Source organism: Accipiter gentilis, chromosome 14, assembly GCF_929443795.1.
Source record: "Accipiter gentilis chromosome 14, bAccGen1.1, whole genome shotgun sequence".
Lineage (NCBI taxonomy): Eukaryota > Metazoa > Chordata > Aves > Accipitriformes > Accipitridae > Astur > Astur gentilis.
Genome location: NC_064893.1, coordinates 5,318,083 through 5,330,557, shown reverse-complemented (window position 1 = coordinate 5,330,557; position 12,475 = coordinate 5,318,083). Strand labels below are relative to the sequence as shown.

General features: G+C 47.2%; 1 protein-coding gene across 6 annotated transcripts in view; it reads right to left on the bottom strand.

Annotated features, from left to right (window-relative positions):
* The window catches only part of HECW1 (HECT, C2 and WW domain containing E3 ubiquitin protein ligase 1), a 281,480-nt gene extending 272,201 nt beyond the window's left edge, over window positions 1-9,279 (bottom strand). For all 6 annotated transcript variants that reach the window (XR_007508055.1, XM_049816120.1, XM_049816121.1 and 3 more), the window contains exon 1: window positions 9,070-9,279. Coding sequence is in view for 4 of the 6 variants with exons in the window: in XM_049816120.1 (XP_049672077.1) it covers window positions 9,070-9,099 (30 nt within the window). In the remaining 2 variants the exon portion in view is untranslated. The remainder of the gene's footprint in view (window positions 1-9,069) is intronic.
* Window positions 9,280-12,475: the final 3,196 nt, after the last annotated feature.

Below are 12,475 nucleotides of genomic sequence, written 5' to 3'. Positions count from 1 at the left end.
GATGGGTGTAAATCATGTCCCACACTCACACACACTTACAGGAGCTCTCTGCCTGTAAGGGCACATTCCTGGAAAGTCAGATCTTGGTCTGATCTAAATCAAGTGTAAGAGAAATAATAATGCCTCTTCCTGGAGAGGGCAGCTCCTCCCTGAGCAACAGGCCCTACTCAACACACTGGTTTTGGAGTATCTGCTTCGAAGATCCTGCCTCCCTTCAGGCACTGTTAACCAGCTTTGCACCTAACCCAGGGCACAAGCCCACCAAGGGGACGGAGATGCAGCAAGCTGCTTCTGCCTCCATTACACTGGAAATAAAAGCCCTGGGGAGCGCAAAGCAGGAACCCTATTGCTGCCTGCACATAAACCAGTCTCATGCAGCTGACTCTAGCTAATCTGTTATGCCTCTTTTTGGTGCAGTGCTGCATAAAACATGGCTATGATGTCCTGGATGTAAACTAGTAAGCTCAGAGTATGCCATGTAGACTTAGCAGTGTAGGTCTTCATTTGCTTAAGGCCCTCTTACCGCTTCTCATTTCAGCATGTGGGTGACCCCTCTTGTGGTCCCACAGGGATTATTTGGATTAGCAATACTGCATTTATATCCCTTTTGGTCCAGGTAGCTAAAGGAGATGAACTGGGTTTTCCAGCGAGCTACTACAGGGCCATCAAGTAGATTGATCTCCTGTCCATCTCTCAGAGCTATTACAAGGAGGTCACAAGTCAGCCAAACACATTATTCACGATGACCCTTCCTGAGCTACTAGATGATACAATGTTAAATCAGTAGACTCCTGCTCAAACATCTTATTCCACATCTTCCCCCTGCTGAGCTCGTGACCGCCCAACTCATACAAACCCTGAGGCTGCTACCACCACTTACGTACCAGCTTTCCTATAAGGTGCACTGTCTTTCCAAAGTCAGCGGGACTCCCTCAGCAACTAACATCATGCGTGCACACACAGAGCTGGCAGAATTAGGTTGGGAAAAATAGGTCAAAACAGGCATATATTTAACTTGGAGTCCAAACCTCAGAATTGTATTTTACCAACAAATAATTCATATGCACATGCAAAAAATCCACATTTGATAACCATTAGAAAGTCATTCTGATACAAATTAGGCAATCAAGATACTTTACAGAAGCACAGGCTCTGCCAGAAACATTTCTATTCCTGCTCCAAGTAGAGGTTTAAACATACAACCTCTCCCTCACAACCCTATATCCTTCTTTTTTCTGTACCCAGGCAAGTTCTTGTATGATCTTTTGTAAAGTTACTTCTTACTCATTTCCAACTAGAGCTTTAGACTTTTTTGCTGTTTATTTGTTGTGGGTTTTTTTGTGTTTGGTTTTGGGGTTTTTTAAGATGGTGACAGCGCAAGGTTGAGACACCCCTGCAGAGAGCCTGGCCTGGGCCACTACCCCTATTCCAAGCTTCAAAAAGCCACCTTTGCAGGCAGGTCCAGGCAGACGTACAAGGAAAGGAGAGAGGGCAGTCTTCCCCTTTCTGTAAGTTCTACAGCAACTTCCTTGGGCTTGTGATGATCTTCCAAGCTGGACAAGACAATATGGCTGATATCTAAAAGAAGTTACTATGTGGCTCCAACAAGCAAATTGAGCAGCTGATCCTTAGATGAGATTTCTAGAAGACACTGTCTGCTTCCACGCTCTCTAGGATCCACCTCTAGCCAAACCTAAGCAGCACAGTTGGCAAGTTGAATGCACGCAAGCACCCAGAACACTTCACCACACCTTTGCTACAATTTTGCTGCATTTCCTGCAGCAGGACTGCTTGTTATTTTGCTCCCATGTCCCAAACTTTTTCATGCCCACCCCAGCAACAGTAAAATCTAACACTAGGTTTGTAAACTGCCTTAAGCACTTCAGGATAAACAAGTGTCCTCTCTGCACCTGCTCCTGCTTTATACACAGTTGAGTGCAAAAGACACAGATATTTAAGAATTCAGACACTTACAATTAGGTGATACATGTTTTTAATTAGAAATGCCCTAATATAATTGCTCAAATACAGACACTAAGGTTTTAGCCTACATTGCGCTATTGGGTACAGAAAATTAGTCTGAGTTATTAACCCCCATTTTAATTGTCTGAGACATAAGATTGCACGGCCTAGGAACAGCTATCTGTGAGGCAAAGAGCATTGGAAAGAACAACAGTACTTCGCAATTACCCAGTTCTTGGGGAGTGGAAAGGTTGAAGGGGGAGAGGAGGCTATCAAAGAGAATGCGAACTCATGTGCAGAGAGGGAGAGCCTTTGAAAATCTGCAAAGAGGATGCTTTGAGAGTGACAGTTCTGAGGAACATGAAGGAGTTAGTACTGAGTCAAATTTCAAGAGCCGGCAGTGGTTCTACACCAGCATGCAGTTTCTTGACCAACATAAGAATTTCTTTCTTTAGTCAGGCAGGAAATCTTATTCTTTATTGGCAACTTTGCTCGTATTAAAAAAAAGGGTAATTTCATTTCACACAGAAAGCAAAATCCTTAAGGAATGCTAAGAAGTGGAAACCAAGAAGGTGGTAAATCAGATAGCCTAACTCTTATAAGCCACCATAGTGATGGGCCTTGGAAAGGAGTTCTATCACAGGACCAGGTGCTATGTTGGAACCCTTTTCTAGCCTAAGAAGAAGAGAAGAAAATATAGTTCAGCTCATTAGCCTTTAATACCTGGTCTGGGTAGTAACTCCTATGGTTGTTTCTGCTTTAGCCTGCTGATAAGAGTAATGAGAAAGAAATGTCAGTGCTTCATGCAGGCACAGCAAACAGCCAGCTTCCCTGTGATACTCAGCTCTGTAAAAAAAAAAAATATTTTAAAAAAATCACAAGAAGCCAGATGGCACTGCCCTTCACCGAGCAAAGTTCCCAATAACTTTAGGAGGAGCATTGTTCATTTTTAGACCAAAGGATTTGACTCAGTAATACTTTATCTCAGCATCGAGTCTCTACTGTGACTCAGGGTAAGTATGTAGTATTTCTGAATCATGGTATTGACCTCGCATTGACCACCATTTGAGAGCATGGTGCAGTCAAATTAAGCAACTTAAAAGTTCATGAAAAGATCTCATTCCCGATCTCTGCAGCTTCCACGGACCTGTAACGGAGGCAGCAGACAACCTAATGGCTAATGGGCCTTTCATGAATCTTGAACAGCATCATCTTGGAAACATGTGTTCTGACTCCAAGTTTAAACATTTCATCCACTTCACCCCCTTTTCATGTTAAGCATGTAGCAACTAAACCTTGCTATTTAAATCAAGATGCTGCTTCAGAGAGTAAATCTGTCAACATCTTTGTTTTCTTCAGGCAACCATGGAGTCGCACACAAAAAGTACTATGTCAAACAAGAAGTATATGTATTTTCATATTAAAAATCCTAAGGCCTCTCCCATAGCTTTTTTTTTTTTTTTTTTTTTTTACACATCATTAAAGACACTTGACAAATAACCCAACACTTGATGGATGTTCTGCATTAGAACATGAATTCTAAGTTTAAATTTAAATTTTCCTGAGGCTGCATTAAGATGTAGGCACAAGACAATATCACCTACTTTAACAACACTATCAGCTTGACAGGGCCCAGATTTCAAAGGAAAGCACCTAGCTGCCCAAGGATGAGCTTGGGACATCACATGATCCCATCCATCCCACTAGTTTGTCAAGCACTTGTAAGAGTGCCCACAGACGCCCAGGCAGGTAGCCCCACACACATTTGTTGTGTCCAGCTGGAAGGAGGACTGCCGTTCAAATGGTTCAGGAAGTGCCTTACAACAGGCATCCAGCTCATAAGCAAAGCTAGATTATCCCCAACTTCATTCCTTCTTCCTAGCTTAGGTAAGTCTGTACAACATACAACACATGTACTGCCAAAGGGACAGACTTCAGCAAGATAGTTTGTTTCAGGGAGAAAGAGGAGTCACAGCAACACTTCAGATCCAGTGAACAGCTCCTTGACCCGCCTGCTCCATACAGCCAGCACTCAGGCATTTCACCAGCATACAGCAAAGAACTTGTTTGACCATCTCATCAAGCATTCCCCCTCTCTTGCTCTCCTCTCTCCGTAGGGAAAAGCAGACAATTTCCTGCTACACCTCTTCTGCTTACACATTTGGGAGGGGTATCCATCAGTCTTCCCCTCTGCGAAAAGTATACAGTGGGTAGCACATCATCAGATCTTCCCAAACTTGCAGGATGCCATCCTACATTTTACATGGAGACGTGAAAGCACTTCGCTGGCACCAGAACAGTATGCTCCTCCTTTCTCTAAAACAATAGGCCTGCTGAACCACACATTTCAGGACCTGAGAAACCTGATTTGGTAATTGAAGATGCACATAGCACACATTTTCTTATGGTATGGAAAAATTAATTATACCACATGACAGATTTCAGTCCTGGTGTTCAAATACTCATTAACAAAACTACTTTAAAAGGGGCTAATAGAAACAAATGCCTTTAACATCACAGACTTCCCAGATGACTCCTGCTATGGAGATGGATGACAAATCACTGTCAGTCATCTTTAAATTCCATATTGACTACATTGAAGCAATTACCCATTTATTTTTAGAGCATGTTCCATTTTAAACACAAGTGATTCAGTCCAAGAAACATTCTATACTGCATCACTATTTCATAGGTTAACAACTCTCAAATTTAAAGGGATTTTAATTCTGGGACAAACACTTGTGTTTTTTTTTTCCTTGTGCCTCTAGACATTGGTTGGGAATTTTAATTCAGGCTTCAAACCAAACAAAAGTTGGTGTTCTACAAGCATCTGCAGAGAAATATAAAAATATCTGGAAAGTGTGAAAGAGTGAGCCTGTTTTGCTAAATGCATGAAATGAAACCTCAGCGAAGGTCTCAGTAATAGCCTTCCTGACTGCTGTGCACTCTCTCTCCCACAGACCTTCTGCTCTGCAGCAAGGGAACACTGCCTTCGCCGCTGCATCCTCAAAGAACTTTGCAATACAATGGAGCACAGCGATTTCCCTAGGGAGCACGGTGCTGATCATTTACTTCGATGTCTCAAACAAGAGTGTCAGGGTTTCCCCCTTTTTTAAGGTCTAAAAGGAACAGCTTGCTATATCACTCCCCCCAGCCCCCAAGACATCTCAAGGTTTATCTGCATTGTAGGCAATGTTCTGGACAAAAGGATGTGGGGCTGGGGTCGAGCTTAGGCTGCTCCTAACTTGTGGAAAAGAAGGGTGAGATGATAAAAGTGGAGAGATGGGGAAGGAGAGTCCTGAGGAGCTGAGGTTTCTGTTGCTGCCACCAGTGGAGGGAGAAGACAAGCAGGAGCTGCAACAGGTACTGCAGCAGGAGAACCCCGCTTCAGGCTCAGCTGCTGCCTTGCTTCAACCCAACTCCTCCCTCTTTCCAAAGCAAAAGCAGGCTGTGGGGCTACAGCCAGCCTCTTGCCCTCAGCAGTCTGCTGCCCTTGACAACAGCCTATTTTGCCTGTAGCTTGGACCAGTCTTACTGGTCCATATTCTGGTGAACTCACAAACATCTGAGGTGAGGACACCATCTTGCCAAGGGACAGTCCCAGCACCTAAGGAGCCCTGCCTAAAGAACCTAAACCTCCTTCTTTCAGGGCTGACGATGGGGTACCCTAGCCATAGCATAGCTGATCAAAAAAGTCCAAGACTGACTCAAGCCCATTATACAGCTGCCTAGCCACTATTCATTAACTGTAACAAAAATGACCCTGGGCTCCCTACATCAAAGAACCTTGCCATTTCTTCTTAATTAATTCTAAGCATCTTGCTGGCCTCAAATCTCAGCTGGAAAACATCAACTGGAGTAGGTGGCATCTCAGCCTGCCTTTTGCTACTGGCTGTACTTTTAATTTTCCTGTGTTGCATGCCCCCCATCCTCCTGAGATCATCAGTAGAAACCAAAATATTGCTGTGTTTTAGGACAAATGTATAAGTACGTAAGATCTAGCCTGTTTTAGACTTTATTAGAATTAACATTCATGATATCTAAGGCCAAGAGAAATGTATTTCTAAGGAATTAAACCAAACCCCTGCAGTGTTTGCCACTCAGCCATTGCAGAATCACAACAGCACATGAAACGTTAGAAGAGAAATGGGTAAAAAAAAGCCTTAAACAGAAGCAAAACTGACTCATCTCCTTATTGCCAAAACCGAGAAAGCCGCTGAGCGTAAACAAACAACAGACATCCTGAAGAAAAGGGGGCGTCGCAATTCCTTTTCAAGCTAATGGGCAGATACACAAACTGGTATGAGCAGGACCATCCTGAGCTACTCCGGCAAGCTGATCCCAGGGAAACGGCCGATGCTACAGCGACATTCCTGGCAGCACAGGTGCCACCAGAGGCCAGGGAGCATCTGCGGTGCTGGTGACTCCCAGCGCACTGATGGATCCTAGTTATATATGCTGGAAAGCTGTGACAGCTGCAGGTATGATCCACTTCTGGAAGCCACACGTATAGGCATACTTTGGCGTAGGCTGGCAAGCATCCCTTCTAAAGAACAGGAGAGAGGACGAGCCAGAGCACTTGTATAAGGCGCTTGAGCTCTCCTCCCTGTCTACAGGGGCCCACAAAGACTACAATCTACGCATGCTGAAAACAGACCTTGTGGGTACCCCTAAGTTTAGAGGAAACTAAGCAGGTAAGACTTGGGACCAGGGAGACACTTAGAAAGAACGGAAGTCATTGTGAAGACAAGTCACATTCTCCAGCAAAGTCCATCATCACAAACTAAGATACTTTGGAGTAACTGCTTTCTCTTAATTCCTAAAAGCCCTTCTGCTTTAACTTTGTGACATGCTTAACCAGGGGGGGCAACGGGGAGGTTGTATTGAAACCACAGCAGCAACCTTAATGCCTGCCTCCACAAGACAGATTTTCAACACTTTAAAAATAGGTAACCCAACCTCTTTGTTAGAGCAGCTCCTGGCCTGACACGAACTATTCAACACCATCACCCTCACAACTTGAATCCCCCACACACATAGCACATGCAAAACTCCACAAAGCTTCACAGGGATTATCTCACGATGGCAAAGAATGCTAGATCGCGTGCCACGTACATGGAACACAAAGCCACAGGAAGATGCACTTTAGTAACAAGTCTTAGCCAGTTATTTACTGGAATACAATAAATACCATGTTGTTTATTAGAATGCATTTAAAACACTGAGCATATGGATTTTGAATCAATTCTTTGGGATGCTCTGAGTGCATGTACACAGTCTGTTTTCAAATATTCACGTTCAGATATTGATACTTCCCGATAAAGTCACTGAGTACATCAGCTCATGCTCTGGCTTCAAATGAGTAAGCTGATGAGAAAGAGCTGATTGATACTAAAAAGGTTAGGAGTCCAAACCTCAGGTCACATTAAGTCAGCAACATACTAGAGTATGTATCACACAAGTGATACGACGTGCTGTCCACCACTAACTCAGATGCCACTCACTCCTCACAAGCGCCAGCCATCTGACCAAACAGTCTTTGTTCTGAGCTAACTCCCTGCTCACCCTCCTGAAACAAATGAGTAAATAGACCCAACATTTCCTCCATAAGGACAGATACTCTTCTTCCCCCCCCCCATACTAGACTGAGACTGCATCAGCAGGATGAGTGTTGTGTGTTGATTAAGCATGTAATGCTTTTTACATCTACTTCTGGTTCCAGCATGAAAATCAACATTGCACCTGTGTTGTCCAAATAAGTGTGCGTTCCAGAGACGGAAGAGAAGTAGAGAGAGCAGCCAGGATACATACCGTACTCCACTTCTTCCTAAAACACACATACTACACAGAGAAATGATAATCCCTTCTTAGTGGAAAATCCAAATTTTCAAAATGAATCCCCAAGCTAAAATGAATTACTGTAATAACCACAATCCTTGTATGAGCACTAATCAGAAAGGCACAGCTGACCACCTGCTATGTGGCATCACTTGCACAGCAGCACCCTGCCCCTAATTGCTGCTGTGTTCAGACAGGGCTAGGTGCCCCACAAAATGAGACGGTAGCGCTGGTAAATACGTGGACAGGAACACAGCCTGACTGACTGTTGTACAGTCTCACTACGCACTTCTGCTGAGTGCAGCATAAAAAAAAAAAAAAAAAAAAAAAAAAAAAGGCACTACTGCAGCTCCAAACAGCAGGATGCAAAAATCTAAACCCAGGCCAAGTAATTTCTTCTGCAACTACAGAGAAACACACGGGAAACGATGCAAGAGACAAAAAAAATGAATTGTATGTGCCTGTGTCTGTACAAACCCATTATCTATGCAGGCTGTGAAAAGCAGCGTTTGACAATGCTACAGGCTGGGGCAATGTTCTCAACATACTTATAATAAGTTATTTTATTTAATTGCTAACAAAAAAATGCAGTTACATAATAACACAAGGTAATAACCAAAACATGAAGTCACAAGATTGGCTTACAGCAACAGAGCCGGGGGGGAAAAAAGGCAGTTTGTGCTTTAAATTTTGCTGCATTGTCAAGGAGCCAAGAACCGAATCTGGGGGCTTCTTCTTTTACGGGGAAGGGATCTAACCACCGAAAATTCAGCGCGGGACTCTTCATCACCGCCTGCGCGCATCCACAGCCCCAAATGATGTCAATCCCCGCCGGCACGTCACTCATCATAATTCTACACTATTTGCTCGCTAGTGAAATTCAGCCGACAGGCCGACAGCTAAGCCCGTAACCCACCAGGGCCCGTACGCTCCAGGGAGAGCAAGCCCCCTCCCCCCCCCCCCGGCCACCCCCCACCCGCGAAAGCGCTCACGGACACGGAAGGGGGTCCCACTCCCGCACAGACCGGCCGGCTCCGAGGCACAAAGGCGGGCACCCGCCGAGCCGGCACGGATGACAGCGCACACCCACGACCCGTCACCGCATCTCGCCGGCCGGGCGGGGGCTGCCCGCCCCGGGAAGGGCCTTTCCCGGCGGCGAGGCCAACGAGAGCCCCATCCCGCCTCTCACTTCTCCGCTGGGAGACAACGCCACACACCCCCCCCCCCCATCCCCCTCAGCCGGGGCCGGGCGGCAGCAGCCCCTCGTACCTGGACAAAGCCGGCCTGGGCACAGCTCATGCTCCCCCGGCGAGGGCAGGTCTCACATCCCACACGTGCGGCTCAGGGCTGGCCGCCTGTCAGCCCACAGGGAGGGAGGACGGACCGACGGACGGGGTGCCGGCGTGTCAGCCCCCGCCGAGCCGCACCATAGTCCAGCACCGGCTGATACGCCCGCAACGCCGCCGCCGCCGCCGCCGCCCTCCCTCCTCCTCCTCCTCCTCCTCCTCCTCCTCCTCCTCCTCCCCACCAGCCTCCTCCCACCCCGCCGCCTGTCGCTGGGTACCGGCCGCCTGGAGCCACCCACACGCCGCGGCGGGCGCCCGGCAGCGCCGCCCGGCCCGGCCGGCCCGGCCCGCCCCTCAGCGCGCCGCCTCACGCCCGGCGCCCGGCCCCCGCCTCCCGCCCGGCCCGGCGCGGCGGCGGCGTCCCAGGCCGCCTAGGGGACGGAGCGGTGACGGCCGGCCGCGGTGGGCCCGCCCGGGGCAGGCCGTACCCGCCGCCTTCCCGGGCGGCCCCTCCGCCCCGCCCTCACCCGCTCCTGCCAGGCGGGCGCGGGCCGAGGCGCGACGCTGCCCAGCCGGGGGCCGGCCGCCCCCTCCCCTCAGCCCCGGCTGCCCTCAGCTTATGGCACAGGGACGCCACAGTACACAACCCCGCGCCCCGGCGGGCGCCCCCCGGGAGCTGCGCTGCCGCAGGTGGAGGCAGACAAATTATCCTCTTTTCCTTGTCGCCCCTTCAGCTCAGGCCGGCGGCCCTCCCACCGACTCCCCGCCAGCGCCGTAGTCGCCGGGGTGATCGCTAACGCCTTTTCCCCACGCACCGAGACAACAGCTTGGGGAGCGCTGCTGCTCTAGCAGCTGTACCTCCTCCCCTGGGAAACACGCACCCTTCGCAGCCCTTACCTCCAGCCTCACCTCCCCGCCTCTTCTCCTAGACAGTGCTTCATGAACCGCACCCCCGGCCAAAGAAAGCCACCGTACCGCCTCTGGGAAGAGAGCGAGTTTCAAACTGCAGTTCAGGATGTGGGCAGAGGTGCTATACACTCACTTCTCCCACAGGTCTTGCGTTTGTCCCATCCCCGGGGCAAATCTGCCCTCCAAAAATAGACCAGGAGCGCTGCTGGGGCTGCAGGGAGTCAGCGGCTTCCACCAGCAACCCGCTGTCTCTGCGCCCGCCTGTCAGAAGGGCTGAAGACCAGCTCTTAATGTCAGCTGGAAGAGGGGAAAGACAGCACAACGCTGCAGAGGCCTGCTAGCCCCCTCACCTCATTCTTCTAGAGGTAAGGTTTTTAGACAATAGCATTTTTTTTAAACTATCCTGTTGGAGCGGATTTTTTTTTCCCCCCCATGCTACTAAATACATCGATTTTTTCAAGAGCCTTCTGGATCTTAAGCTGTATCCCGATGCAAAGACATGTTGATAAAAAAACACAAATAGACCCAGTAACACACCAGAATTGAAGCTGAGTTTGTTTCTAAAACCATCTTTGCATCCTCCACTCACACAAATTTCTTTGGAACTAAAGATTCACTGTGCTTGGTATCAGTGCGAGAAATATTTTTTTATTCTAATTTTCTAATCAATGCACTCCAAAATATTTTCAGAGACATTGTGGCCCCTAATTTCCACTTGATCGTCTCATTTCCTTTCTTAAAGAGGTGAAACAGGAGAAATTAGAACGTAGTATCAGCAGAAACCTCAGAAGAAAAATCAAATTGAATTTGGGAAAGAGAATGGCTTGGTATTGTATTCCATTAGTGAAAGAAGAAATAGATCTACAATCAGAATTACCAGCGTGCAAGACCAGTGAGTGGGCTAGTTCCTTGTGCAGTCAGAGTGGGAAGAAAGAGAGGCCCATCACAAAGCCACGCCAGCTCTTCCCCAGAAGCAAGGCAGACCCAAAGACATACCAGGCCATGAAGGCCACACCAGCAAATTAACGTGCATCTCAGGACACATCTGTGTGCAAACACGCTCTTCCGCAGGTGTTTGAGAAATTCAGTTGATGTCTGGGCAAGCACAGTCTCTCCTCATCCAGTGAAGCCATCTGCTGATCATAGATTGCAGTAGACTGTGCTAACAAATACCTACAAGGAGGCCTCCAGCCAGATATTTGTCTCCTTCTTTTAAAGCTGTGTATCAATGCTTACACTGAAATTGCTCAAGACAGGCATGTGCTTTTGCCCTTGCACTTTGAAAGTCTAGATAAGAAGGAATAAAATAAAGATGAGGGAAGAGTCAGAGGAATGGAAAGGTGAAGTAGTTTGCCCAAAGGTCACACAGCAAGTTGCTGGAAGAGAGCAGAGAACTGACCCAAGCCTCCTCACTCTCGATTCATTGTGCCCTCTGAGCTTTTTCCCAACTCCTGCTCATGTGGCTTGCTCGTATAATTCTACATCATGTATTAATCTCAGGTGTGCATCTCATCTTCAAAGGTGGACACATACGTTGATTCTATCAAAGACACTGAGTTAGCTAAAAGAGGAAATTCAATAAATGCATATGCTCTAAAAAACAGTCTAAATTCAAGCTGGAGTTTGAGTTGCCGTTTCTGAGTTGTAGAGGCAGCTTAACATTATGGGTGTGCAAGGAGCCAAAACCCCCATCAGCAAGTTTCAGGACCATGAGACTTGAAGCATAAGTCCCCTTGCCATGCTCTGTGGACCTGGGGAGAGAAACCCCTTTAAGGAGGACTGGGCATGTGCTTTCCTCTTCACTAGCTACACCACCTCTGCTTTCCTTTCAGACTGAAAAGAACATCCTGAATCTCCTACACGAGCAGCAAGTTGAAAATTGTCCCCTGTTGGGATTTGAGTAAAACCAGGGAGATCAAAATTAAGATCGAGGCAAACTGCATACCCAACCTCCCGTAGATACACATTAAAATATTGAGCAAAAGATGAATGTGGCAAGTGATTCAAAAAATGAACCAAGCTTTGATGAGGATATTTTGCCCTCCTGTTCCTCAAAAGAAGGAAATTATAGACATTGGAAATGAAGTGGTTTCTATTGTAACTTTGCATTTTACTGAAAAGGAGGAGAGTTGCATAAGGAGCTTTAAAATTAGACTAAACTTTGGCAGTTCAGATGCTCATCTATATTATAAACAAACCTCTGAATTTTATATGACTACCTATTATAATACTCCCCAACCTCCCACAGACTAAGCAAAACAGCAAGTTTTGCTGTCCCACAGGCCTGTCAACAACTTCTGGTATCTTTTCGTCCATAAGCTAAGGCATACTCATGCCTCATGACATGTCTACAGACAGCATAAGGCAAAGATGATTTGGGCAGCCAGTGACCAAGATGCATGTCTGTTTTGCAGGGAATTTTGCAGAATTTTGGCAGCCAGAGAGTAGTCCTGCAAAAGCAGGAAATAGGAGCAAAAAAA